The sequence below is a fragment of the Cebus imitator genome, unplaced genomic scaffold, assembly GCF_001604975.1.
Source record: "Cebus imitator isolate Cc_AM_T3 unplaced genomic scaffold, Cebus_imitator-1.0 Scaffold149, whole genome shotgun sequence".
NCBI classification, from domain to species: Eukaryota; Metazoa; Chordata; class Mammalia; order Primates; family Cebidae; genus Cebus; species Cebus imitator.
In genome coordinates this window covers 2,083,865-2,110,925 of record NW_016107464.1, presented here as the reverse complement: position 1 = coordinate 2,110,925, position 27,061 = coordinate 2,083,865, and the positions used below count along the sequence as shown (strand labels likewise).

The window sequence follows — 27,061 nt, the reverse complement described above, 5'->3', positions numbered from 1 at the left end:
ATAAGGTCTGCAAATAATCTTCAAATAATCCACTATGTAAAAAAAAAAAAAAAAAAAAAAAAAAAAAAAGACATATTATTTTAAAACACAGCTTTATAGCTCTTTTATACAACCCCACCACAGTTAGTGTGCAGCTCAAAATATACTTGTTGAATAGAACTGAATAGTCTAGTGTAAAATTTTTACAAATGATCTAGATTAAGAAGAACACAGTGGAGTTGTTAGTTTGCATATGACAGTAAGTTCCTCCAGTTACGCATCAGTCACATTTGATGTTAATGTCATCTACTTACAACTCTTACCATGGCTTCTGTAATAGCTCATACTCATAGTCATCCTTCCATCTCAATGTCCAGCTGATGGCTCCCCATGGTGAAGTCCTCTTCTTCCTCTGAACTCAAAGCTTCCCACCTCCAGGATCTAGTCCTCAGATTTCTGCATTCTTCTTTCCAGACTCATTTCCTTGGTGAGTTAATCCATAACCATGCCACCACCTGTCACCTCAATGCATATTACTGCCAGTAGAAAATGACCTTGTTTCACTGGGTGTGAGCATATGTGCCGTTGTTGCTACATACGTAAGGTATCTCGATATTGCACAACAGTAATTATTAGAATTTTGTAGTACAACTCCCCGAGGAAAAGATTGCTTGGAAGATTTGAGGAAGAGTCATTGGCACAAATGGCAACTCCTGCTTCCCCTTCCCCAAAAATAAACCAAATAAAAATAATACATAAATAGGAAAAAAGTGAGCAAAGCATGTGTTTAAATTCTCAGGTTAATAGTGTTATACCTTGTTTGGGGAAGGAAGGAAGAAACTATGTAAATGCAATAATTGGCCAACGGAAGGTGGAAAAAAAAGGTCTCAGAGTCTACATTTTTAAAAATCACTTACATGAACAAGTACACATTTTTTTATCAATCACATCTTTGTTTTTTAATTTTTCTGGCAGTCAGTCCCAGCCAGCTGATCAGATTACTCTTGTGTACTCAGCTTTAAGGCAAACCTAACTACCTCCCTTCTCTTCCAATCAGACTTTCCCCCTTAAGCTTCTCCTATATAGAAATTACAAGCCACCACTTAAACCCAGGGTATGTTAAATGTAGGTCCTGAAATAAGTTAAGAGCTAGAGGCATCCCTCAGACCCAACTCACAGAACATAGAGATTATAGATTTTTTTAATTAGAAGACAGCAATTTTGGGCTAATTTTTCATCAATCTTCACTGAGGGGTAGAACTACTAACCTCAACATCTATCTAATAAATATGTTTCAGACAAGCAAAACAGGAGAGAAGAAGATGGTTAAGGAGAACAGAACTTCTAAGGCTCAGAGCCACTAACACCTCCAGAAGGGGTAAAGGAAGCATCTAATCATATCTAGGACTATAAAGCTGAGCTGTGCTCTGGGGTGACTGCTTTTTAGGGCAGTACATAAGGACAAAGGTTCTGGGACTTGTCAGCCAAGCAGAGGAGTTACTATAAATATTTGTTATGGAAGTTACTCCTCAGAAAAGGAGCGCTACACAAACTAAACCAAGCTCAAGAGCCAAGGATAATCAACCGGGCTAGAGAATCAGAGGGGCAAAGATAGAGGCAAAGACAGAGAAAAAAGTAAGGTCAGCTGCTAGAAGTGGTAAGAGGGCAACAAAATGTATGGGATGCTTCAGATCCAGAGACTAAAATTCACTCTGATCCTTCCAAACCTCACCAGGTTAAGGGTATAACCTGTGTGAGCACCTGCTCTTTCCTCTGAACCTCTGCTACTTCCTGGAGTTCAGGTTTTCTTCCGATTTGACAGGCAGAAGGATGCTGTGTTTATTAGGGAGATACTCAGGGGAGGCTGGGAGCTCCAGGTGTGCTCCTCTGATCCTCTGTAGCCCACCCACTCCATCAAATATTGTAGGTAACTTGAGTATCTCCAGAAGTCCAGCCAAACACTCTGACACTCCCCTACAGCTGACTGCAGTGGTATACCCTCAATGACACCACATGTCCAGGTTTCTTCCAACCTGGCAGCTCTTTCTCAGTCTCTTACCGACTCTTCCTTCTCTCTTTGCCCTTGGGTTGATTGGTGATCCTCAGGGATGGATATATTGTAGATTTGTTTTTCCACTCAATTCTCTCTCTCTCTCTCTCTCTCCAGTAATACCTATGCCCATTGCTCCAATAACAAATTTCTATATGCCAAGAATGAATCGCTAGTCCTTTTCTATCAGGTTTCAAATCATATATCCAATCACCCACAGGATCTCTTCACTTGATGGTCTTGCAAGAACTTCAAACTCAACATCCAAACCAGACACGATTTTCCTCCAAAATATCTTCCCATTCCAATGTTCTCTTACTCAGCAAAGGACACTATCATCCACATAGGTGTTCAACCAAAAACCTTGGTTATCCTTGAATTCTCCATCTTCCTCACTACTCTCCACATCTAAGCCTTGCTGGACATACCTCCAAAATATGCCCCAAATCTATCTTCTCTACCACCTCTACCTTATACAGTTCAAACCACCATCATCCTTCACCTGGACTAATGTAACAATCCCTTAACTTGTCTCCCCACATCTGGTGTTGATCCACTCCAATCCACCCTATATAAATTCAAAATACAATGCTGGTAAGAATCTTAGGCAGAGAAACTGAAGCAGTCCCTGCCCCGGGTTTGGCAGTGAAGGAGCTGAAATGAACTGAACATGCAGATTTGAACTATGTTAAAATTGTTTAAATTCTTTTTTAAAAAATACAATGCTGCAAAGTTACTCCTCTGAATAAATCCTTTGAATAGCTTCCCATTGTGCTTAGGATGAAACACAAACAATTGATCCTGAACTTCAAGGTGCCCCATGGTCATGTCCCTGCCTCTCTTTAGCCTCATCTCAAGTCACTTCCCTCTTCCTCACCTTCTACACTCTAGACACTCTGAACTTTTGTTCCTTTAATCTCTCTCATCTTTGCATGTGTTGTTCCCTCTGCCTGAAACTTTATTCCCACCTTTCACCTGATTACCTCAAAATCATTTCTTAGGTCATAGCACAAACCTCCCTACTTCCTTTACAAACTATGTTCCCCAAAAATGTGTACTCCAATAAGACTCTGAAGCTTAATATTGTTCAAACTTCATTGTATTGTGTGTTTATTCCCTTACCTTTACAAAATACTGTGTCTTCAGTGCCTAGTACAGTGTATGGCATAACAGACTGAATAACAGAGTGAATGAATGAATGAGAAAAAAATGAATGACAAAGTCAAGATGGGTTGGGCTTCTCAGGGTGAGGAGAGATAAAAGGTGGATGCTGATGGAAACAGCACCAAGGACAACAAGATAAGAACCTGTTCTCCCAAATCTGACAGGGCCAGGTACAGTAGATGTATTTCAACCACATGGTTCTTTCTTGCCTGGCAATGGGTGCAGCCAGTGCTGTGACACTGGTGGTGTGGAGGCAGGTACACATGGGCACACAGTGCTCCTGCAGCTGGGTGTACCCAGCTCCCTGCTCAGCTAGGCCGCTTGCCTCTGGCATCTACTCTAACTTATCTCAAATGGGCCCAATCAGCCCCTCTTGGACACAGGTAAACAGGCCTGCCTCATTTCACATTCAGTCCTGCCTCACTTTATCGAAAGTGGTGGGTGAGCTGAGGGCACCCTCTACTCACACGAAGGTCTTATGCATCTTCACAGTTGCCTACATCATGTCCCTCATAAGCCTCCAAACCAGTTTAACATAGTCCTATCTGATCATTTAATGTCTTTTTAGGTACTGCTTAGACTGTATTGAATAAAAATTGCTCAGTGGCCGGGCGCGGTGGCTCAAGCCTGTAATCCCAGCACTTTGGGAGGCCAAGGCGGGTGGATCACGAGGTCAAGAGCTCGAGACCATCCTGGTCAACATGGTGAAACCCCGTCTCTACTAAAAATACAAAAAATTAGCTGGGCATGGTGGTGCTTGCCTGTAATCCCAGCTACTCGGGAGGTTGAGGCAGGAGAATTGCCTGAACCCAGGAGGCGGAGGTTGCGGTGAGCCGAGATCGCGCCATTGCACTCCAGCCTGGGTAACAAGAGCGAAACTCCGTCTCAAAAAAAAAAAAAAAAAAAAAATTGCCCAGTCTCTCAGATAGCCACCCCTCTCCTGCTTATCTGCCTGAGATGGATCTGCATGTACCAGGGGAAGGGAACTTCATAGCAGCAGGAAAAAGTTGCAGCCCTTGAGGAAGTGTTCCTCCAGCTTCTTAAGATCTCCAAGCCAATGATCCTTTGTTCCTGTATGTTGCTGACTCTGCCGGCAACCATGGTCCAACTCTGTGCTAGTATAACTCCAGGGTCTCTCTCAGCCTGGAGATAGCCTGAGTGATACCTGCTGGCAGAATAAATTGCACTGTCTTCCCTTGCACTATTTTTTCTGAGTGCAGTTGTGATGCCTATTGCACCCCTCAGATTCATGCATCAGAAACATTTCATAGTCTTTGCACCAAGGGCTTCTTTGCTGCACATAGGAAATATCTCACATCTTGACCTCCAGGGTCAGACATCTCCATAGTCTCACTGATGTCTCTTTCTAAATAACTTCTCCATGGCCAGGCACAGTGGTTCACATCTGTAATCCTGGCACTCCGGAAGGCCAAGGTGGGTGGATCCCTTGAGCTCAGGAGTTCAAGACCAGCCTGGGCATTATGGTGAAACTCTATCTCTTTAAAAAAGACAAAAATTAGCCAGAAGTGGTGACACATGCCTGTGGTCCCAGCTACTCAGGAGGGTGAGGTGGGAGGATGCAGTGAGCGACTGCACTCCAGCTTGGGTGACAAAGCCAGATCCTGCCTAAAAAAAAAGAATTCTGGCCAAGCACAGTGGCTCATGCCTGTAATCCCAGTACTTTGGGAGGCTGAGGTGGGCGAATCATCTGAGGTCAGGTGTTTGAGACCAGTCTGGCCAACATAGCGAAACCTCATCTCTACTAAAAATACTAGGTGTCATGGCGGGCACCTGTAACCCCAGCTCCTCAGGCTGAGGCACGAGAATCGTTGAACCTGGGAGACAGAGGTTGCAGTGGGCCAAGATCATGCCATTGCACTCCAGCCTGGTTGACGAGTGCAAAACAACAACAACAACAATCTCCACTTAATGTCTACGTTTCTTTGCCTATTATCTAGTTCTAGTCTTACCAGGCTATGGCCAGGCTCAACAAGAAAGAATACCATGATGAATTTAATGATGTCTACTATAGATAGATGATAAAGGAGTCAAGCCAAGAATAGTGTATTTGCTTATGTAATCATTTCCCTCAAATCCATCAATATAAATTAATCTGCCCTCTTTATTTGTATCTCCTGAAATCCTACTCATCATGCAAGACTAGGTCGTAGATCTCATCCTGCTCTGACTTAACACCATTTATTATCTGGCTATTTAATATTAGTATTAGTTTATAAATGCTAACTGTAAATAGAACTTATTTTTGATACTTAAAGTGACTTGAAGAATGGTGGTATCATTAACACAAAGTATGACTCATTTTAAGGAACACATGAATGGCTAATTATAGAAGGTATCTGGTCCTCTGGCTATCAGAAAAGAGATCTAAGAGTTATCTAAACATAGTATTAATGAACTCTTTTGGCAAAAAACAAACCAATTAGCTTAAACCAAGGAAAAGATCATTAACTCTGGTCATTACACCTCAGTAGTGAGAGGAACATGAGATCATTTGATATGACTCTGCATTCAGTACTGCTCTACCACATCACACATTGTAGGTGGCTGTATGCAGCCCAAGATTCCCTTTTCTCTGCAGATCAGTGGCTCTTCGTGAAAACAGGTTCATGCTTTATCATACAATAATATTAAGATTACCACAACCTAAAATGCTTCCTTCAACTGAGGATTTGAGAAATCACAGAGGCAATGGCAATGGCATTTTTCTTGACTTTACCATATAAACGATGGATGCTCGCTATAATAAAAACACAATTTCTCCCACTCAAATATAAACTCCAAGGGAGCAAGAGCATTGTCTAGTATTTTCATTACTGTTTCTCCAGTGCCTGACTCACAGTAGGTAATTTATATATATTTTACTACTGAACAGTTATTACTTAATAAATATTAGATGAAGATAATGCACAGAACAAAAGTTTAATATTTCTATTCTACAATCTGTCTTTTGAGAGAGGCAGTCTTCTCTATTCCAGATTCTTCCTTTCCTACTGTGTCTTTTGTGCAGTGAGAACAAAATCGAGCATGTGATCAAAATGGATCATAGACGTAAAAGACCTAAATGTAAAGCTGAAATTATAAAACTTTTAGATATAGAAGAAAATGTAGGAAAAAAATCTTTGTGACCTTGGTGTAAGGAAAGATTTCTTATGCAGGATACAAAAAATACTGGTCATAAAGAAAAAAGCAAAAAATTTGACTTCACCAAAATTTAAAACTTACACTCCTCAAAAGACAATATAAAGAAAACAAAAAGGCAAGCCACCAACTGGGGGAAAGTATTTTTAATTTATGTACTCATAAAGGACTTGTATCCAGAATATATAAGTAACTCTTAAAAACTCAGTAACAAGAAGCCAAACATTCCAGTTTTTTAAATGGGCAAATAATTTGAAGAGATTTCACCAAATAGGAGATACTGGTGACAAATAAGCACATGAAACGATTAGTCATGAGGAAAATGCAAATTAAAACCACAGTGAGACACTACTACACACCTACTAGGGTGTTTTTTTGTTTGTTTGTTTGTTTTTTAGGAAACTGACAATACTAAGTGCTGATGAGGATGCAAAGCAACTAGAACTCTCATATAATGCAGGTAAGTGGAAAATTGTACAGACACTTTGGAAAACAGTATGGCACTTTCTTTCTCTTTTTTTTAAAAAAAAAATTATTTTATCAATAAAAGCCCGGGCGCAGTGGCTCACACCTGTAATCCTAGCACTTTGGGAGGCCGAGGTGGGTGGATCACCTGATGTCAGGAGTTCGAGACCAGCCTGGCCATCATGGTGAAACCCCATCTTTAATAAATAAATAAATAAATTTGGAATTTTTTTTTTGAAACAGGGTCATGCTCTGTTGCCCAGGCTGGAGTGCAACGGCAAGATCATGGCTCACTGCAACCTCTGCCTCCTAGACTCACATGATCCTCCCACCTCAGCCACCACATCCAGTTAATTTTTGTATTTTTTGTACAGATGGTTTCGCCATGTTGTCCAAGCTGGTCTCGAACTCCTGGACTCAAGCAATCTGTCTGCCTCAGCCTCCCAAAGTGCTGGGATTACAGGCATGAGCCACTACACCCAACTGGTAGTTTTTTGTTTATCAAGTAAAACATTCACTTACAACAGGACCTAAGTTTCACTCCTAGGTATTTATATTAGAAAAATGCAAACATGTCCACAAAGACTTCAATGTAAATATTCATAGCAGCTTCCAAAAAAGTGGAAAACAGCCCAAATGTCCATCATCAGATGAATGGGTAAACAAACTGCTGTATGTCCATACAATGAAGTATTGCTCAGCAATAAAAAAGAACACATTTTTGTTTGTTTGTTTGCCATGGAGTCTCATTCTGTCGCCAGGCTGGAGTGCAGTCGTTGCTCATTGCAACTTCCGTCTCCTGGGTTCAAGAGATTCTCCTGCCTCAGCCTCTTGAGTAGCTGGGACTACAGGCGAGCACCACCATGCCCGGCTAATTTTTGTATTTTTAGTTGAGACAGGGTTTCACCATGTTGGCTAGCCTGGTCTCAAACTCCTGACCTCCCATGATCTGCCCACCTCAGGATCCCAAAGTGCTGGGATTACAGGTGTGAGCCACTGTGCCTGGCCAGACTATTAATATACACAAAAATATGAATAAATATCAAAAACAGTGTGCTGAGTTAAAGAAGCCAAATGCAGAATACATACCTTGTGACTGCATTTACGTGAAACTCTACAAAACAAATCTACAGTGATAGAAACCAGATCAGTGTGGATTGCAATGAGGGGAGAGTAAATGCAAACGGTAATAAGAAAATTTGGGGGCAGAGCAGGTTGGTGACAGAGATGTTCTTTATCTTGATTGGGAGATTATTATACAGATATATACATATGTTAAAAATGTACTGAATTGTACATTTTAAATGGGTACATCTTCTTGTATATAAGTTATATTTCAATAAAGTTAACAAAATTGTCTTGAAACAGTTAAAGTATTTTTTGGCCAGCGCAGTGGCTCACACCTGTAATCCCAGCACTTTGGGAGGCCAAGGAGGGTGGATCACGAGGTCAGGAGTTCAAGACCAGCCTGACCAACATGGTGAAACCTTGTCTCTACTAAAAATACAAAAATTAGCCAGGCATGGTGACGCATGTCTGTAATCCCAGCTACTCGGGAGGCTGAGGCAGGAGAATTGCTTGTACATGGGGAGCGGAGGTTGCAGTGAGATCGCACCACTACACTCCAGCCTGGGCAACTGAGTGTGAATCCATCTCAAAAAAAAAAAAAAAAAAAAAAAAAAAAAAAAAAAAAAAAAAAAAAAAAAAAAAAAAAAGTATTTTTTATTATCAATAGTAGCTGGCCAAGAAATCATTATAGAGATTAAGCAGTCCATTGGTAATATAAGGTTATCTTTGCTTCATCAGCCTTCTGAAACATACCAGAAGAATGAGTTCTCCGTCCAGTGGAAATGGAGGTTAGATAATTTTTCAATCCACAGGAGTTAAAGAGTGTTAATCTGCACACTTCTCATGATTAGCTTACATCAAATTTTTAAAAATCAGACCAAGCTATAAGACTTGAAATTAACCTTTTTCCAGAAGGCTAACACTTCAAAAGGTCTCCACTGTGGGAAAACAAAACACTTTTTTTTTTTAGACAGGGTCTCACTCTGCCAACCAGGCTGACTGCGGTGGCATGATCATGGCTCACTGCAGCCTCGACCTTCTGGTCTCAAGCAGTCTTCTCAGCCTTCTGAGTAAAAAAAGGAGATGGAAGTCCCCCTTCCCCACCTCATCCTTTCTCAATCTCTTTGAGACAGAGTCTCGCTCTGTTGCCCAGACTAGAGTGCAGTGGGATGATCTCGACTCACTGCAATCTCCACCTCCCAGGTTCAAGCGATTCTCCTGCCTCAGCCTCCGAAGCAGCTGGGATTACAGGTATATGCCACCACACCAGGCTAATTTTTGTATTTTTAGTGGAGGCGGGGTTTCACCATGTTGGCCAGGCTAGTCTTGAACTCCTAACCTCAGGTAATCTGCTGCCTCAGCCTTCCAAAGTGCTGGGATTACAGGCATGAGCCACCGAGCCCAGCCTGATGTGTTTTCTTCCACGCAATTTCTATACATCTCATTCTTGTTTTAAAAAATACATGTGAGATAAAAATAGGATTATATTATTCATATTATTATGTAACTTGCTTTTTATGGGCTGCAATTTTCTATTTCTTTTTTATCTTCTCATCATGCCTCATTAAAACTGTATACATGAAAATCCTGTCAAAGGTGAAGTCTAGGAATAGGGAGGGACTCAGTTAATTTCACTATTATATAGCTCATTAATTACTCATAATAGGATGGATTTAGGCTCCCATTCAGCTGAACAATGAGAATTCTAAAGAATGCTAACATAAGGCCAGCCTGAAAAGTTCTTATAAGAGATAGGGAGAAGGTTCTTAAACAGGGAAATCTCAGGATGAAAACAATGTTCCAAGAAGAATAAAATGGCAAGAGTATATATAATATAGAACAGAATTAGACAGCAAGGAGACTAGTTAAGTGGCTAATACAGAATAGTAGATTAGAAGAAATGAAATTCTGGATTACAGTGGTGGCCAGTAGAATGGAGAGAAGCTTTTACTGAATTCTAACAAGGCAGACTTGTAGAGTGGAAGAAAAACAATTTGAACTAGAAGAGCCAGATTTGAATCCCAACTCTGAACTTTACTGTGTGACCTTTGGCAAGACACTTCTTCTGTATCTCAGTTTTCCTGTCAGTAAAAGGAAGATCTTGAAATATCAGAGCCTTTAATTTTTTTCTTTTACAGCAGAACCATTTTTCTTCGGTTAAAAAGAAAATCTTCAAGGAAGCCATTACATTTAATTTGTAAAACAAATAAAAGCAAGAGTGTTCTGGTTAAAGCATAGGTAAAGGGCTCAGAGCCCCAGATGGCCTTCATTTCACCATTCTTAGCTACTTCTGAGGCATCCTTGAGAAATCTCCAGGGGGATGAGGAACAACGTTTGAGAAATCTCTGAAGACTTTACTATCAACTCTATTATCAGTTACTTGAGAGGGTAAAATTGACAGAGGTGCCTAGAAAAATAATAATGAATTTAATAGTGCCACAGAATCACATGACAGAAGGGTGAATTGACTTTTCCTAAATCTGCCTGCTTTTCCTTGCAGGTTGAACACAATTTAATGTCTAAAACTTCATCCAAACCTTGTGCAAATGTTCATCTAAGCTCTACATAAACAATACAGTCACAATTCACTGCCTAACAATTTAGCTAATTCCACACTTTGGGGTCCTCAAATGATTCAAAAGTTCTTCCTTATCAAGCCAAAATTTGTTCCCCTATCACTAAATAAAAGTTATTTATCTTCTGGAACTAAACCAAGTATATCTAATCCCTGCTTCATCGTGACAGTCCTTCAACTATCTAAAGGGAGCTATCACATCTGCCTTATTTCCCTTTATTCTCCCTTGTTCTGGCCTGGCACGAATGTCCCATGGAGATAGGCTGCTCCTATTTTGACCAAGTCAATTTTTTTTAAAAAAAAAGAATCTCACTGCAACCTCCATCTCCCAGCTTCAAGCGATTCTCCTGCCTCAGCTGGGATTACAGGGATGTGCCACTATGCCCGGTTAATTTTTTGTATTTTTGGTAGAGATGGTGTTTCACCATGTTGGCCAGGCTGATTTCAAACTCCTGACCTCAAGTGGCTTGCTGGCCTCGGCCTTACAAAATGCTGGGATTACAGGTGTGGGCCACCATGTGCAGCCTGAGTCACTATTTTTAAGCATCTAAGAGCAAGTAAGTTTTCATTTATTCATGGCTTTAAAGAGAATTAATCAAGCCAGATGATCCTCCTTTAAAAAATGACTAGCTTTGATATAAGTGTAAATAGAACCCAAATTCATTATTTGGTAAATTTTTATTTTTTATTTTTTTTTATTTTTTTGAGACAGGGTCTTGCTCTGTCGCCCAGGCACAATCATGACTCACTGCAGCCTCAACCTCCAAGGCTCAAGTGACTCTCTTGCCTGAGCCTCCCAAGTAGCTGAGACTACAAGTGTACATCACCACGCCTGGCTAATTTTCGTATTTTTTTGTTTTGTAGAGACAGGGTTTTGTCATGTTACCCAGGCTGCTCTTGAATTCCTGAACTCAAGCAATCCACCTGCCTCACACTCCCAAAGTGCTGGCATTTTGGGATTACTGCACCTGGTCCTAAAAATATTCTTTTCTTGATAAACATTAGCTGCTTCCAGTGTTCCAGAAGTAGATTGCTAAACCTTTTGGCCCAACGCAAATTGTAAACACATTTAGCTAGGGATGCAAAAAACATCTAAGACTCAAGGTCCAGTGAAGCAGGTATAAATAACATAAAGAGAAACATTCTGATTCCAAAGCTTGCATCTAACATACAACTCCCAGGGAAATGTAGTTCTCATGATTACAAATTCAATTATCACCAAGATGACATGAAATATCAGTGCTAGAAGAAAAGCTTCTACCCACCCCAGAAATCTACTACCAGATCTGTGAAGTCAGGGTTTGTGGCTTGGGCCTCAGTATCTGCCAGTCTGGGTAGTTTAGGGGATGGGGAAAAGGAAGTATGGCTGAGTCCCTAAGGAGAAAGCAAGCCAGCATAGCCACAGTCTGTGATGCCTGTGGGAGCACTGAGCCTTTACGGTTTCCTGTGCTCCAGTTGTCTTGGTAACCTAAGGCCTCCTTATTTGTGTTGGCATCATGGGGCCAAGAGCGGAAGCAAAGCTGGAGCACCAGGAAGACTTGCAGGGGAAAAAAAAAATGTGGATAATGCAGCAGTTATGCCATAGGAGGGTCAAGCATAGGGCAGAAGAATTACCTGGTTGGGGGTGGGAGGGTAGTGTCTTGTAAAAATCAGATCTCTGAGTTCCACCTTCAGTGTTTCTGATTCAGCATAAGGATAAGCTCAGGAACCTGAAATTTTAAGAGGCTACTACCTACCAAGTAAGTCAAAGACCACACTTCTAAATCTCCAGCTGAGCAAACAAATCAGAAATTGGGAAGAGAAAGTATAACCATTAAATCAATTTCAAAAAGCTGATATTCCAGCACAGTAATTCGCAGCACTGGGGTAGAGGGTAGATTTTGTCTTCCAGGAACATTCGGAAAAATTTGGAGACATTTTGGTTGTCACAACTGAGATGATATCACTGGCATGAGCAGCTGCTAAGCATCCTATAGTACACAGAACAGCCCCCTACACAAAGGATTATCCTCCAAAATGTTAACAGTGTCACAGCTGAGAAACTCTGTACATGAGGATATTCTGCTCTCTCAATCCCCCCACCAACAGCCCCAATCTGGGGGAAATCGATGCTACACACAATTTTAGCTCACAATGCAACGACTTATGTGAGGTCTCCTGAAAAACTTTTGAGACCCCAGAAATCTTTTTTAAAATAGTGAATTTCATTAAAGAGATAGATAAGGATAAGATTAGAACAGACAATAAAGGGAAGTAAGTATGGGCAGCAAGAGTGAATGAAAAAAGGGATCAAGGGAGGCTGAGGCACTGGGTGACAGCAGCGGGAAATCAATGCTGCCCCTCAGTGGATGCAGCCCATTTGTAAAGAGATAATAAACTCATGAAAAATAACACAGGCACAAAAAATGAAAAACAAAAACAAAAACAAAAATGGATAAAGGAACTGTGCAGAAGTAGCTTTAGGACTCATCAAGTGTAGATCTGGATGAAAAAAGGACATTAGCGATTCTTCTGCAAAAGAATGCTTATGTTGGGCGCGGTGGCTCACGCCTGTAATCCCAGTATTTTGGGAAGCCAAGATGGGTGGATCACGAGGTCAGGAGTTCGAGACCAGCCTGGCCAATATGGTGAAACCCTGTCTCTACTAAAAATACAAAAAATTAGCCGGGCGTGGTGGCGCTTGCCTGTAATACCAGCTACTCTGGAGGCTGAGGCAGAAGAATTACTGAACCCAGGAGGTGGAGGTTGCAGTGAGTTGAGATCGCACCACTGCACTCCAGCCTGGGCAACAGAGTGAGACTCTGTCTCAAAAAACAATGCTTAAAAATTCTCCAGCAAAGATAAGATGACGGGGCTTCTACAAGGAGGTCAAAAATTATATCAGAAAGGAGAAAAATTATAAGTATTTACAACCCTTTACCTACTAATCACCCCCAAGATAGGTGGGTCCAGAAAATGCACCTTGGTTTTACTGAGCAGAGATCATGAGAGGGAAGGGAGGAAGGGAAAGTGGAGAAACAATGGCACATCAAAGAATTCTTCCTTTTTTTTTTTTTTTTTTTTTGGAGACAGGGTCTCACTTTGTCACCCAGCCTGGAGTGCAGTGGCACAATCTTGGCTCACTGCAACCGCTGCCTCTCAGGTTCCAGCGATTCTCCCATCCCAGCCTCCAGAGTAGCTGGGATAACAGGCACATGCCACCATGCCCGGCTAACTTTTGTAATTTTAGAGACAGAATTTCACCATATTAGCCAGGCTGGTCTCGAACTCCTGGCCTCAAGCAATCTGCCTGCCTTGGACTCCCAAAGTGTTGGGATTACAGGCCTGAGCCACTGCACCCAGCCTATCATCTGCTGTCTGTAATAATTCAGAAATCTGGCACCAGCATTATGAAATTCACTATACAGTGCCTGGCATAACACCAAGCTTCAACGGTCACTAAATGGACTTCACAATAATAGCCACATTATGCTTCTGGATGCAAAACATTGGGAGGAGAGTTTGAAGTGCATATGAATTTGAGAATGCATTTTCTTGCAGGAAAAATAATGGAAACATAAGCATCTTTTTCTAATCATAGGAAAGGTTAAGGCTTTGGTGAAGGCAAGCGTAATTGAGTTTAAAGTCTAGAATAAGAAAAGAGTAATAGAAGGGGAAGGAAGGCAGAAGCGGACCATGCAGAATAAACAATCAAGCCTAGCATTTTTAAAAGTCTGAGGTCTTACCAAAGAGAAAGGAGGAAAAAGAGAGGATTTCAACATAAGAGTGTTAAAGGTGGAAAAGAGCCAGAAAGGGCTGTGGGCTTAAAAAAAAAAATCAGTGAAGCAGTAGTGGTGTATGTTGGCAAAGAGAAGTGTAGGGTTGAGAGGAGGGAGAGAATTTATAGTAGAGGAAGTCGGTGTGAAGTTTTCCTCTAAAGATGCCCAGCAGAGCAAAGAAAGAATGAAGGTAAAGGACACTGGGAATAGGGTAGGGCTGGGGTTGAAACAGCATGAGAATAAGCAACAGGGCCCAAAATAAGACATTTATTTTTTCTTTCTTTCTTTCTTTCTTTTTCTTTCTTTCTTTCTCTTTCTTTCTTCTTCTTTCTTTCTCTCTCTCTCTTTCTTCTTTCTTTCTTTCCTTTCTTTCTTTCCTTCCTTTCTTCCTTCCTTCCTCCGTTCCTTTTTCCTTTCCCCTTTCCTTTCCTTTCCTTTTCTTCTTTTCTTTCTTTTCTTTTTTCTTTCTTTCTTTTTTCATTAACTGATCCAGACACTGATCCAGATTTGCTTGTTTGGGACCAAAGGCAACACAGAATTTAAAGATCTTTAAAATAAATTATAAAGATCCTAGTCTTTGTAATCGCCTTTGGCCCAACGTAACACAGATCATAAGGATCATGACAGAATTAGTGTCTCTGGGACAAGTACAAAATGCCATTTTAGTATTGATTTTAGAAGAGAAGTCAGACTAATAAATTGCTGTTGTACAAATACTATGGTGAATTAAACAGCTTTAACTTTCTATCAGCCACAGAATACAGAAACTATAGTTACATATACATCCAAAGAAGACAGTAACCTAACATATACAGCAAAACTGTGAGTTATTTGTCTTTGTATACTGTAGTCCCATTCCAAGAAATGTTTTTCTTGGTTCAAAATATATAGGGGAGTTTAGAGGGCTACACAGAAAAAAGGTTAAAAATAAAGACAGTAAAATAAGGGACAGGAAAAGTAGAAGTGCAACAACACTCCTGATACAGAAAAACTGAAGCATCAGCCACAAAGAATTCAAACAAGTCAGTGAGGGGAAAATGGCACAAAAGCCAAACAAAAGGCTTGACACCATATTACCAATCTGAGAGCGTCACTTTGGGTTTTAAGTCAAACACTGAATTAGACTATGCAACTTTTCTATTTTTATTTTTTAATTTTTTAATTAAAAAATTCACCAAAATTACTTGTTTGATAGAGTCATACAATTTTAAATGGCTACAAAAATGTGCAGATCAGTGCCAAATTTTTTGGCAAAGGCTGAATAGCAGACAGTAATCCAAGACACAGACAACCTTGCTTTGAAGCCATCGTTACTCTTCCTGCTGAGACCAGCAGGCTCCCTTCTACCTGTGAGATCAAATCCCAAAATGTACCCAAATAATCTTAACTCCCCCTTCTCCCTAAAACCTACCCTTCACTGTCTGCGCCAGCCTCCGGCCAGACCTGATGCCTGGGTTTTGCCCATTTCCGCCTTCCCACCTGATGTTGCTCTCCCTTGTCCCTGCTCAGGTCCCTCAGTTCTCCCAGGCCTAACTTGGCGCACTTTCTTCCTCTGTCACCACAATCAACCCGGCTCCCCTCCCTTTCTAAGCCTTGCCACCTGCGCAGACTCCAAGTTTTCACCTCACCGGGGCCCCTCTTTGCCCTGGGGTCAGCTCTCAGCCCGCCAGGTTCTCTCAGGGGCTCACTCCCCACCTGCCTCCATTCAGTCAGACTGTTCAGTGTCCATTTCGCACCCGTAGCGACACCAGGACAGAAGCCCACTCAGTGACCCTCTGCTCCCAGAAACCCTCCTGGCTCCTTAACTGACCCTCCGGGGCAGCGGGGGTCGGTGGTGACTCACCAGAGGGCCGGCGGCGCGGGGGGGCCGGAATGCGCTCACTTCCTCGCCGCACACCTGCCCCGAGGCTGGAGCGCTGCCCGGCCGGGCCTCCGGCGGATGTTTTCCTTGTCCCTGTGCGTGCAGCACGCGCCAGCCGCCCCCTCCAGGCCCTGCAGGCCAGCCACCGCGCCCCCAGGACCCAGCAGGCCGGGTCCTCACCACTCATCCCTTCTCCAGCAGGCACGCATGCGGGCTCGACCCACACCTCTGCACTGCCCCCCCAACTTCTGGAAGAGGACTGCTGGCTCAGCCCAGCCTTTAGCTTTCCAGAAGCCCCTATATGCCTACCTCATCTTTGCCACAGGCGATGAACCCTCATTTCTGTCCCCGTTACCACACACGCACCAATCCCCACTGGGGCTCTCCTTCCCTTTGGCATCATCCCCCCACCTTCATGCTCTCCAGCTCCCCAGCTCCCTACTCATGTCCGCCCCCTATCGGGCTGGCTCCAGCTTGCAGAAGCAGAAGGTGGTCCAGGGCCCGGCCATCCAGGGTGTCCGCTGGACCCCCTCTGGGAAAGGCGACAGAGCTACTGGCCACTGACAAGACCTTTGGGCCCTCGTGCTAGAAATGTCTTCGAATCCACCTGCTCCAGTCCAGACAGCAGGCCCATGTAGTACCCCCCACGCCACAGCCAACCTCAGAGCACCCTGCTTCAACTGTGAGTTTTTTGTTGGCACTCTTCTGAAATGGAAAGGGTATCAGACCCGACTAGGGTGAACATGAGGTCCATTCTGCATCTCCATCCACCTCAGAGGTCTTCTTGGAAGAGGACAGCAAGGGAGATTGAGGTGTACTGACAGTCATTTCTGAACAGTGAAGAGGTGACAGGCAGGGTGGCCCCCATGAAAAGTCAGCCAGAAGCAGTTGTATCTGATGTACTAGGTGGCAGGAAGTGAGTCTTTGGAGTAAATGGAACTGAAAACTTAGAAAAACAAAATAAATGCCAAAAAGACTGTCCCTGTGGGGAATACCTGGAACATGGGTCTTTGAAGTGTAGAAAAATGAAAGAAATCCAGTTTGACCAGGGCCTTTAGTGCCAACAAGATGGCTAGCAGGAGAGTGGCGAGAAAGAACTGGAGAGGTCCCATGAGCAGAGACGGGAAGAAATGGATCTGAATCCCAATGAGGAAAAACAGGAGACTTAAAGTTAGCTGGCAGGCTGATGAGAAAAGGAGAGCTTGTCCCAGCATAGAGACGAGGGTGCGGATCTGGGGAAAGTAGGCTTATTGGCAACAGTTTCTCAAACCAAACATTCAGAAGTCAGCACAAGGGCCAAAACCAAAATGCCCCTGGAGGTACCTGCTTTTGAAAGAGGTGGGAAAGCTGACATGGAGCAAGGGTCCCCATCCCCCAGGCCACAGGCCAGTACTAGTCCGTGGCCTATTAGGAAATGGGAGCAAAGCAGAAGGTGAGCAGTGGGTGAGTGAGCATTACCGCCTGAGCTCCTCCTCCTGTCAGATCAGCAGCAGCACAAGATTCTCACAGGAGTGCAAACCCTACTGTGAACTCCACATCTAAGGGATCTAGGTTGTGTTCTCCATATGAGAATCTAACACCTGATAATCTGAGGTAGAACAGTTTCATCCCAAATTCATCCCCTACCCCTCCCACCCCCCGCCTACGCTAATATCCCCTTCCATCTGCTGGTAGAAAACTTGTCTTCCATAAAACCAGTCCCTGGTACCAAAAAGGTTGGGGACTGTTGAGATGGAGCATGACTGTGAAAGGGGCAAAGGCCTATGCCAGGAGGGAGCCATCCCCAACAGAAGCCCTTAGCTACACACAAACTGCTTACTGTCATTCAAAGAAATGAATGTCACCCATTTTGCCTCTGAGCTTTAGTACCAATGACAGCAACTGCTATTTTCTGATGCTTACGCACCAGAGATGGTGATAAGAGCACTGCACACATCATCTTATTTAATCCTCATAATAGCCCGATGAGTTGGCAATACTACCCACAATTTATAGATGAGCAAACAGTCTCAGCAAGGTGAAGTAATCTGGACAGGTCACACAGCTAAGTGAAGTCAGGTTCTGAATCCAAGGAGACTATCTCTACAGCCTATGCTCTCAATCATCCATCCTGAGATCCTCCAGAACCTGTGGGAAACTCAAAGGAGGATGCTAAATGACAAATTCCGAAAAACCTCACTTCATTACATATGGAAGGAAAGAGAGGACACCTCTGTGAAACTGGAGTGATTCCTCCCATCAGGGCACTTAGAGATGCTCCTCTTTGAAAGGGGGAAAGAACCATCCCCAGGTGTGGGATGATCCCGAATCTGCTGTATGTTTGAGGGTGATAAGCAATGGACAGTTCACCTCTGGAATGCCTGAGGAAAAGAGACCTCTATCACCTCTGAGGGGCAGCCCTATTTCTTGGATACATTAGGGAAACCCTGCCCTAGGGTCTGAGGGAAACAGTCTCCACTCCAGGTGCCTGCTCGCTCTCCTGGAGCCTGGCCGTCGCACCCTATTGCAGCTCCTGGGTTTGGCTGGGGCACAGGATTAACCATCCCCAGGAAATGCCTCCCTCCGGTCCAGGCAGGGATCCCAGCATACACACCCCTGGTGGTGGCAGTGGGGGAGAAAAGGGGAAGGTGGAATGCTTCCTTGTCTCCAGGTCAGGGAAGAGATTTGGAGACCACCTGGGGGCCCTCACCCCCTCCTACCTCCTTGCTGGGGAAGTGCCCAATCCAGTGCCCCCTCCATGGCCACCTCCCTCCCTCTAGCTGTGCCGGGGCATGAATCAGCTCTCACAGCTTGTTAAAGCTAGATCTCTTGTTTTCATGCCCTCACCTCAGGAAACAGAGTTACAGCTTTTCCAGCTCTGCTCAGCAGGGGGCCAGGGTCCTCACTTTATAAACATCCCCAGCCTGTGAGAGCAGAGGGCAGGGAGATAGTGTGAGACAGGAGCCCAGGGAAGAAAGAGAGAAACTAAGACTCAAGGAGCAACACAAAGCAAAGTCAAGGAGTCAAGACTAGAGTAGCTGAGCAGAGGCCGAGGTCCGAGAGGGCTGTGCAGCAGCAATGGCCCTGAGGATGCTCTGGGCTGGACAGGCCAAGGGGATCCTAGGAGGCTGGGGAATCATCTGCTTGGTGATGTCTCTACTCCTCCTGCACCCAGGAGTCTACAGCAAGTGTTACTTCCAAGCTCAAGGTAAAATGGGGTGAGGTGTTAGGAAAGAAGGAGGAGCAGAGAGGGCACTGGGAGGACAGGGCCTTAGAGATGATCCTGTGTCAGAATACCCAGGCTCCCTCCAGCTGTGAAACAGGAAAGAAAAGCTAAATATGGGGATAGTACATAATTATTTTCTCCACCCAAGACCAGAAGAGACTCTGCCTCTCATCAGCACTCCTACACCCACTAACATTTCCCTTTCTTCCCTAGCCCCCTGTCACTATGAGGGGAAATATTTCACCCTGGGTGAGTCTTGGCTCCGCAAGGACTGTTTCCATTGCACCTGTCTGCATCCTGTCGGTGTGGGCTGCTGTGACACGTGAGTGACTAAAGATGACCAGAGAATGACTCTGATTTGAGTGACTGAGGGATGATCACGGAGTGACTGGATTGCTGTGATGTAAGAATGAACAGAAGAGCAGTACGAGGTGGGCTGACCCTGAAGGGACCAAGACTAGTGTGAAAGATAAGGCTTTAGGCTATAAATCGGGGGAGGTTGGGTTGGACCTGGAGAAAAAATACTCCTGTTATATAACAAAAAAGCCTACATATGGTAGGTGAGAGCTTAGTTAGGAGGACCAAGAGGCCACTCAAGGAGACTCTCGGGGGAAAGCTGTGAGAGATGGAACATGGGCAGGGATAAAGGCAGCCTTTCACTGTGCTGACTCCTTCCCTCATCCTTGGTTCCTCAGGTCCCAGCATCCCATTGACTTCCCGGCTGGGTGTGAGGTACGTCAGGAGGCAGGAACTTGCCAGTTCTCGTTGGTGCAAAAATCTGACCCTCGGCTACCCTGCAAAGGGGGAGGGCCTGACCCAGAGTGGGGCTCAGCCAACACCCCTGTTCCTGGGGCTCCTGCTCCCCACTCCAGCTAAACTCAACTGATCACCCATCTGCTGACCGCTCACTGCTGCTGCCACTTCCAGGGAAACCACTAGCAGCTGCCAATGTATTCTGAATAAATAAATTAATGCTATGGCTGAAAGGCTGACTCTCATTGTCCGCGCCATTGGACCTCAGGTGGAAAAAGTGGTTCCCACTAGAGTCCAGGTGCTGAGTTCTCAGTATCCGGAAGGAACTAGCACCAGGATGGGCCAGTTTCAGATGGTTATGGTGCTTGTGCTGGGGCCTGGGGCAGCATATGAGGCCAGGGTGGGGCTGGTAGGCAGCACCTTGATGGGGAGGTCCCAGCTGAAGGTGTCTACAGGTACTTGCTCAGGACCTGTCCAGGTGGCAGGTTCAGGCTGTTCCACAGGGGGAAGAAGTACCAATCCTGGTTCTCGGGATGTTACAAATTCAAAATGCAATCTCCACTTTAAGGACACTATGGAAGAAAAAGATTAAGGTAGAAGCATTAGAAGCCAGCAAGAGTAAAAACCAATGACAGGATACAGATACAAATGAGAAAAAAAAAAAAATCTGTATCCAGGAAGACAGGGAAAAGTCACAGAGCAGGGAGCTGTGATTAAGGGTTTTTTCTGAAGCAATCAGGTATTATTAACCATAGGTGTGAGCTGAAGATAGCAGTATTAAGTACTTAATAACCCCAGAGTGAGGCAGTCAGGTCTAGGTAGCACGAAGTAATCAAAAATCAGTGTATCACAGGGTCCTGGTAGGTAGGCATGGGGAAGGAGTTCTACCAAGTCATTAGGAGTTTAGGGGTCAGTACATCTAAGAAACAGGTAGAGGTTGAAGGTCTGAGAAGGTGTTCAGGGTCAGAGGCTGGACGTAGGTATGTCTGGGAGTGTGTATAAGGAATCAGGATCCATTATACCCTCCCTAAGCACAGCATTTTACTGTCCCCCTCCCTCTTCTTCAGTAGCAGTCAGGGTCTCACCAATGGCTGTGCAGAAGCCTGGGGTGGAGCTGAGAGGGATTGGGAGGGAGAAGCTGGTTCTGGTTGTATGTAGGCAGGATTCCTGGTGCCGGGCGTGAGTCACATGTGACACAGAGGGGACACCCCCTGCCCCACGTCGCCGCTGGTACTCAGGCTGTACACGCTCCTCGGTCTGTAAGCTTACTGAAAACTGGAAGCAAGAGAGAGGTGTGTGCTAACAGGAAGTGCTGAGTGTAGATGAGATGACAGCCCAACCTCAAGCTGTTTTACAAGGGACCCTGGATGACCCCACTATCCCCTTCTACATGCTACCCCTCTTTATACAAGCATTCCATCCTAGCCCTTCAGCCCCAGCACCCCAGAAGCTCTGTTCCCTTCTTACCTGCAAACAAGCTACGGTTCCTTCCCCTAAGTTTAAGGTCCCCACCACGTCTTCACCAAGTCTGTACACAGATTTGAAGATGCCAAATGTCCCAACTTTCCCTCGGCCATCACTGATATTGTATAGATCTGGGGAGAATAGGATAATATAAGCCTGGCGACTACACACTGGGAAACGTCCAGAACTGGGCACCAGAGGCCAAAAGGTGAGGTTTTTCTTTATAATTGGAGGTGTGAAGTATCAGTGGATCCACAGAAGTGTGTGGTGGTTAGGAGATCGTCTCTGAGATGGGAATACAATGAGGGGACAGATGGGGTGGGACAATTCTGAAAGAATTCTCACGGAGGCTGCGGCAGGATGTGGCAGCCATTAGGCGCTCCCCAGCCAGCTCGGCTAGCCATGAATCCTTCTTCCCACCTTCATCCTCCTCCAAGAATGGACTGGATGGGGCAACAGCCTCATCCTGGGGAAATCGGACATCCTGAAGGCCTAGAGAAAGAATGAGTGGAGAGGTAATGCTGAGAGGGAACAGAAATGAAAGCAGAGGTTAGGGTTTTGGATTCCAACCTGAGACAGCTGAAGGTGAGGGGTGCCAGGGCTGAGGTGTACATCTCTTATCTCCAGAACCCTCCCTCCCTTCCCAACTCCCTAGCACTGTCACTGAGACCAGGAGTTTCCCTGCAGCCCCTCTTGCAAGCCCTCTAAGACAATTTCTGCTTTGGCATGGCCCTTCCCCAGCCCTTCCGTCCAGGAACCCTTGCTTACCAGTCAGCACAAGAACCCTCAGAGGGACTCTGAGTAAAGTGATGGGGGAGTTGACACGCTGGCAGCCAATGGTCAGTTTGTAGACGTACTTGACTGACTGACCCCGAAAGGAGGGTGGTCCCTCTATGGGCAGCACTTCACTGTAGGAGTCTGGTTGGGAAGTAGTTGTCAGGGCAGCCAGAGGAACCAGAGTCCTCCTCCCTCCAGGAGACTTAGAGGGCAAGTCAGGGATGGGGACAATCACTCACATGATTTGGACTCTCCAGGGTCTAGCCTCAGGTCACAGAATAGAATTTTTGGTGGAGTAGAAAGAATACACTGACCCCTCTCACCTGAAAAAGGTAAGAACGACTGTAATTTAATGACCCATTGTCCAGTACTGAACAAAATGAGCACGGCAATCGGAGACAGTGAAAGGCTGCCAGGCCCTCTTTCCCTGCTGTGAAATGGGAATGGTCTTCTACCCACAATGTAATAGTCACGCTCTCCCACATCCCCAGCATGACAAGGACTATAAGAACAACAACAATTGCTGGGCGCAGTGGCTCACACCTGTAATCCCAGCACTTTGTGAGGCTGAAGTGGGTGGATCATGAGGTCGGCAGTTCAAGACCACCCTGGCCAAGATGGTGAAACCCCATCTCTACTAAAAACTACAAAAATTAGCAGGGCATGGTGGTGCGCGCCTGTAATCCCAGCTACTTGGGAGGCTGAGGCAGGAGAATTGCTTGAACCTGGGTGGCAGAGGTTGCAGTGAGCCAAGATCGTGCCACTGTACTCCTGCCTAGCAACAGAGCAAAACTTCATCTTCAAAAAAAAAGGAGAAAGAAAAAAGAAAAAGAAACCATTTACAAAGATGTGAGCTTGCTTAACGAAACCAGCAAAAGATGGCACACCTCAAAAAAAAAAAAAAAAGCAACAATTAACAACTTCACCCATGGGTGACAATGCCTCCACACACACCCTGTGCCCCCCTCTCCCAGGCAAATGCCCCTCTCTAACCTCGGTGTGGCAGAAAGACAGTCTGGCTGTCAGGCTGGACATCTGGCTGACTAGAGTCAGGGGGAGGCAGTGCTACTCGACTCTCACTGGCATGGAACTGACAGTGGATTTGGGCACTGGCCCAGGCCAGGGCCTCACTGTGGGAAGAGGAAAAGGAGGCATCAGAGGTAGTTCCTGACCTCACAAATGCTTTCCCAAGCTCCCAATGACACTTAACCAACAAGTTTAGATGGCTGTCCTAGTGATCTGGAAATCCAGAACCCCAAAGATAAACCATTAACTAAAGAGTAGCAGACTGTGGGTAAAAGGGGGAATCGGGGGTGGGGAAGGAAAGCGTACAGCTATGTCATCCACATCTTCTGTTAAAGATCCCTCTCCAACAATGAGAGCACAATAAGCAAGAGGAGGTGATATCACTACAGGACAACCTGAACTCTGCCTAGGCACCAAAGATAATCTGGCGTCTTCCCAAAAGGGCCAACCTTCAGGGTCAGCATCCCCACCTGGATGCAGAAGTGGCCGTGGGGGGAAGGGGGTTGGTGACGGTCACCACACATTCCAGCGCCTCCCCAGCCAAAAATACAGGACCCCGGCTTAGCTCTGCTACCACTTCAATCATGGCAGCTCCGGAATCAGATCTAGAAGGAAACAAGGCAGGGCGGAGGTCAGCACCGTGACCGAGATGGGCGTATCGGCGAGCACCTAGGGCTGAGGGCTGAGGACCGAGGACTAAGGACAGGGGTGGTCAGCACCGTGGTGCCCGAGGGAGCTCCTGGATATAAGAGGGGTAGGCGGGTGGGAGGGAGTGGGCTGCAGACTCAGTCCTGCCCAGCGGGAGGGCATCACTCTGGGCCCTAGACCCCGCCCCCGTGCGCCAGGTTCTTCTCCCTGGGCACCCCCCCGGAGCTCGCAGGCTGGCCTCCGCTCCCCCTTCCCTCCAGATTCCACGTCCCAGCCCAAGACCACGGCCGCCAGTCACCTCGCATGGTCGACACTAGAGATCGGCACCCCAAGGCCTCACCTGCCCTCCCCTCCGGGACACGGCCAGGTGTTTGGCGGCGGCGGCGCAGTCGGCTGCGTCCCCCAGGCGGCAGAGGCGGGACTTCCCTTCGGTCCCCCACCCCTCCGCGGAGCCCCTTCCGGCCGGAAGCGCCCGGCCGGCCAAACCGGAAAGGGCTCGGGTCGTCCCGGTGCCCAGGGTCACCTTCCCACGGGCTGGCACCTGGGCGCGGGAGCTCCCCCGGAGCTGGCAGGCGGGACCTGGCGCCCAACCCTGGGGCACCCGGTGCCGTGGCCCAAGGGCCCGGCCGAGGCCGCCGCGAGGTCCCAGGGGCGGTGCCTTGCGGGCCAGTCCCGGGGGCGGTGCCTGGTGGGCTGGCCCCACGGCTCCTCCCCTCTCCGCGGGCCCAGTGGCCCTTTGACCGGGCGAGCTAATCAATGACGACGAGGCCCGACCCTTCCCGTCCAGAATTTACAGAGACTACCGAAGGAGAGTCCAAGGCGGCTTCATTGCTGTCGCTGCCGCCACTGAAGCAAGAGCTCCCTGGCTCCACAGAAATCCCAGCTCATCTAAGCATTCCCCAGCGCCCGGCCCTCCGTGACCATACCTAACAACCACCGGCGCCCGCATCTGGAATAGGCTGGCGAGATACTTAGTATCCGAGGGCTCGGGACCTGGGGCCATCCAGGTCATGGGAACCCAGGATCCAGGGAACATGGGAACCGGCGTCCCAGCCTCGGAGCAGATCAGCTGTGCCAAAGAGGATCCACAGGTTTATTGCTCTAAAGAGACTGGCAGCACCAAGGATGTGCAGGTTACAGACTGCAAGAGTCCCGAAGACAACCGACCCCAAAAAGAGACGGGCTGCTGCAATCTGGAGGACTCTGGGCAGCTGATGGCTTCCTATGAGGGTAAAGCTATGGGCTACCAGGTGCCTCCCTTTGGCTGGCGCATCTGCCTGGCTCATGAGTTTACAGAAAAGAGGAAACCCTTTCAAGCTAACAACGTCTCCCTAAGCAACATGATAAAGCATATAGGTATGGGCTTGAGGTGAGTAGATTCCATTGCCTAGAATGCCTTTGGCTTCACTTTGTTCCAGCTCAAGACTTCTAGCAGAAGTGGGAAAGGGTGAGAAAGCGGTTGGGCTTCTTGTCAGTGAAGTGGCCCCTATCCCTGGCATATTTTAGGACTGTGGTTTTGGATAGTGAGACCAGGTCACATCTCTTTGCAACCCCCTTCCTACCAGTATTTTGTCTTTTTAGAAGGAAAGGGTAGGAACATTTGGTCATACAGTCAGCCTTTCCCATTCAGGCTCCTTTTCACATACTGGTTCCAATGACTTCCCTCTGGGATTAGCTATATTTTGTGGCAAAGTAGCAAAGGATAGTCTGGCTGCTGTGATACTAACACAATGTTGTTTTATTTAGGGGCAGGGGGTTTTCAAACCCTTACTTCCCGTGAGCAGCTGGGGCATTCTCTGTACCTCATTAGGCACACTGTTAGAGTCCCAACATGACTGCTTCTTTCCTCAAGCTTTAGCTCCAGGGAGTAGATGAGAGCCTCCCTGCCCTCAACTGTAAGAAGTGATGAGAAAGTGCTGTCACTCTATTCTGGGATAGAGAGCTCTTGATATTAAAAGTCATTTATCAGAGAGGCATTTGCCATAGATGTAGAACCCCTCTAGATCCCACTGAGTTCAAAGACTAGTGATGAGGAGCCATTAACAGGATCAGGTGGATGAGGACAGAAAGCATCACCCTGAGGTCACCCTGACTCAGTCTACACAGTAAACACAGAACTAGGGAGGGAGGCATAAAGCTTGGGAAACGCTGCCCTGACAGCTTCTAGAGTAGGAGACCCTTTCTTTCCCCAGTCAATGCTGTGGAGCTGTGCTGGGGAGGTCAGTTACCTAACCCCAGCCCTGGGGAGTGGGAAGGGCCTGGTGCTGCCTGCACACCTGGCTCCTTTGTTGCTGTCTGTGGGTGGCCTGTAGCACAGAAGAATCATCCCTCCAGGCTGCTTCTGAAATCAATTCAGTCCAACTTTGACCGCAAAAGCTTTTGGGTCAAAATAGGATCTAGAGTACAGAGAGAAGTACAATGAGTTGCATGTGGTGGGGACGATGAAATCAAGAAAAGATGGGCATCCTAGCCTCTTAGCCCCTAAATATGAACTGAGTCATAGAGGCCTGAAGCTGTGCTCAACCCCCGGACCCTGGCTCCCCATTCCAGGATAGATTGGGGGTTACTGATACAGGGCTTTGGGAATGAGATGAGTTCCTGTAAGGAGAAAGCACATGTGAGACAAGGAAGAATTCTAAATAACTCTTGAGTTGGGGTTGAAATTGTGGAGAAGGCCAAATAGGTCAGGAATGGTCAGGGAGTGAGAGCGCTCCTCCGCCGGAGCTGAACTGGGGGCACTCTGACCGGGAGCTCCAGCAAGACAGAGTTCTCTGGGCCTTACCTTGGTAAGAGCTCAATTTCAATTGTTCTCCCTTCCAGCCAGAGTCCACTCATTCAGTAATGATTTATTAAGTGCATGTTCTGTGCCAGGTAGTCCTTTGTTCTGCCTATCCTCAGAGATTGCAGTTACTCTCCCTGGTTGCCCTAATCCTGGGCTGCACCCTCCCTCTACCAGTCCTTTCTGGCCTCTAGTTTCAAAGTCCATTTTTTTCTAAGCTGGCAGAGAGGATTCTCCACCCTGCTGTCATCCCATCCTTTGTCTTCCCTCCTTTTCTTTCCACCCCTAGAATGTGCTATCCCTATTCTTTTTTTTTTTTTTTTTTTTTTT

At 46.1% G+C, this 27,061-nt stretch overlaps 4 protein-coding genes across 4 annotated transcripts in view; 2 read left to right on the top strand and 2 right to left on the bottom strand.

Annotated features, from left to right (window-relative positions):
* Window positions 1-16,500, bottom strand: part of NPR2 (natriuretic peptide receptor 2) — a 49,536-nt gene extending 33,036 nt beyond the window's left edge. The window contains exon 1 of the mRNA XM_037743679.1: window positions 16,389-16,500. The gene's annotated coding sequence lies outside the window, so the exon portion shown is untranslated. The remainder of the gene's footprint in view (window positions 1-16,388) is intronic.
* A 1,429-nt stretch (window positions 16,501-17,929) lies between these two features.
* Window positions 17,930-24,387, bottom strand: RGP1 (RGP1 homolog, RAB6A GEF complex partner 1). The gene is made up of 9 exons (XM_017543125.2): window positions 24,293-24,387; window positions 23,775-23,909; window positions 23,272-23,408; window positions 22,518-22,601; window positions 22,270-22,419; window positions 21,847-21,993; window positions 21,505-21,632; window positions 21,123-21,312; window positions 17,930-20,609 (listed from the first exon to the last, which is right to left on the bottom strand). The coding sequence occupies exons 2-9, from the start codon at window positions 23,888-23,890 to the stop codon at window positions 20,386-20,388; spliced, it is 1,176 nt and encodes a 391-aa protein (XP_017398614.1). The 5' UTR covers window positions 23,891-23,909; window positions 24,293-24,387; the 3' UTR covers window positions 17,930-20,385.
* LOC108314256 (microseminoprotein, prostate associated) lies at window positions 18,993-20,270 on the top strand. Its single transcript, XM_017543130.1, has 3 exons — window positions 18,993-19,266; window positions 19,498-19,606; window positions 19,980-20,270. The coding sequence occupies exons 1-3, from the start codon at window positions 19,137-19,139 to the stop codon at window positions 20,158-20,160; spliced, it is 420 nt and encodes a 139-aa protein (XP_017398619.1). The 5' UTR covers window positions 18,993-19,136; the 3' UTR covers window positions 20,161-20,270.
* A 16-nt stretch (window positions 24,388-24,403) lies between the features above and the next one.
* Window positions 24,404-27,061, top strand: part of GBA2 (glucosylceramidase beta 2) — a 12,827-nt gene continuing 10,169 nt past the window's right edge. Inside the window, exon 1 of the mRNA XM_017543119.2 lies at window positions 24,404-25,321. Within this exon, the coding sequence (XP_017398608.1) occupies window positions 24,963-25,321 (359 nt within the window). The 5' untranslated portion in view covers window positions 24,404-24,962. The remainder of the gene's footprint in view (window positions 25,322-27,061) is intronic.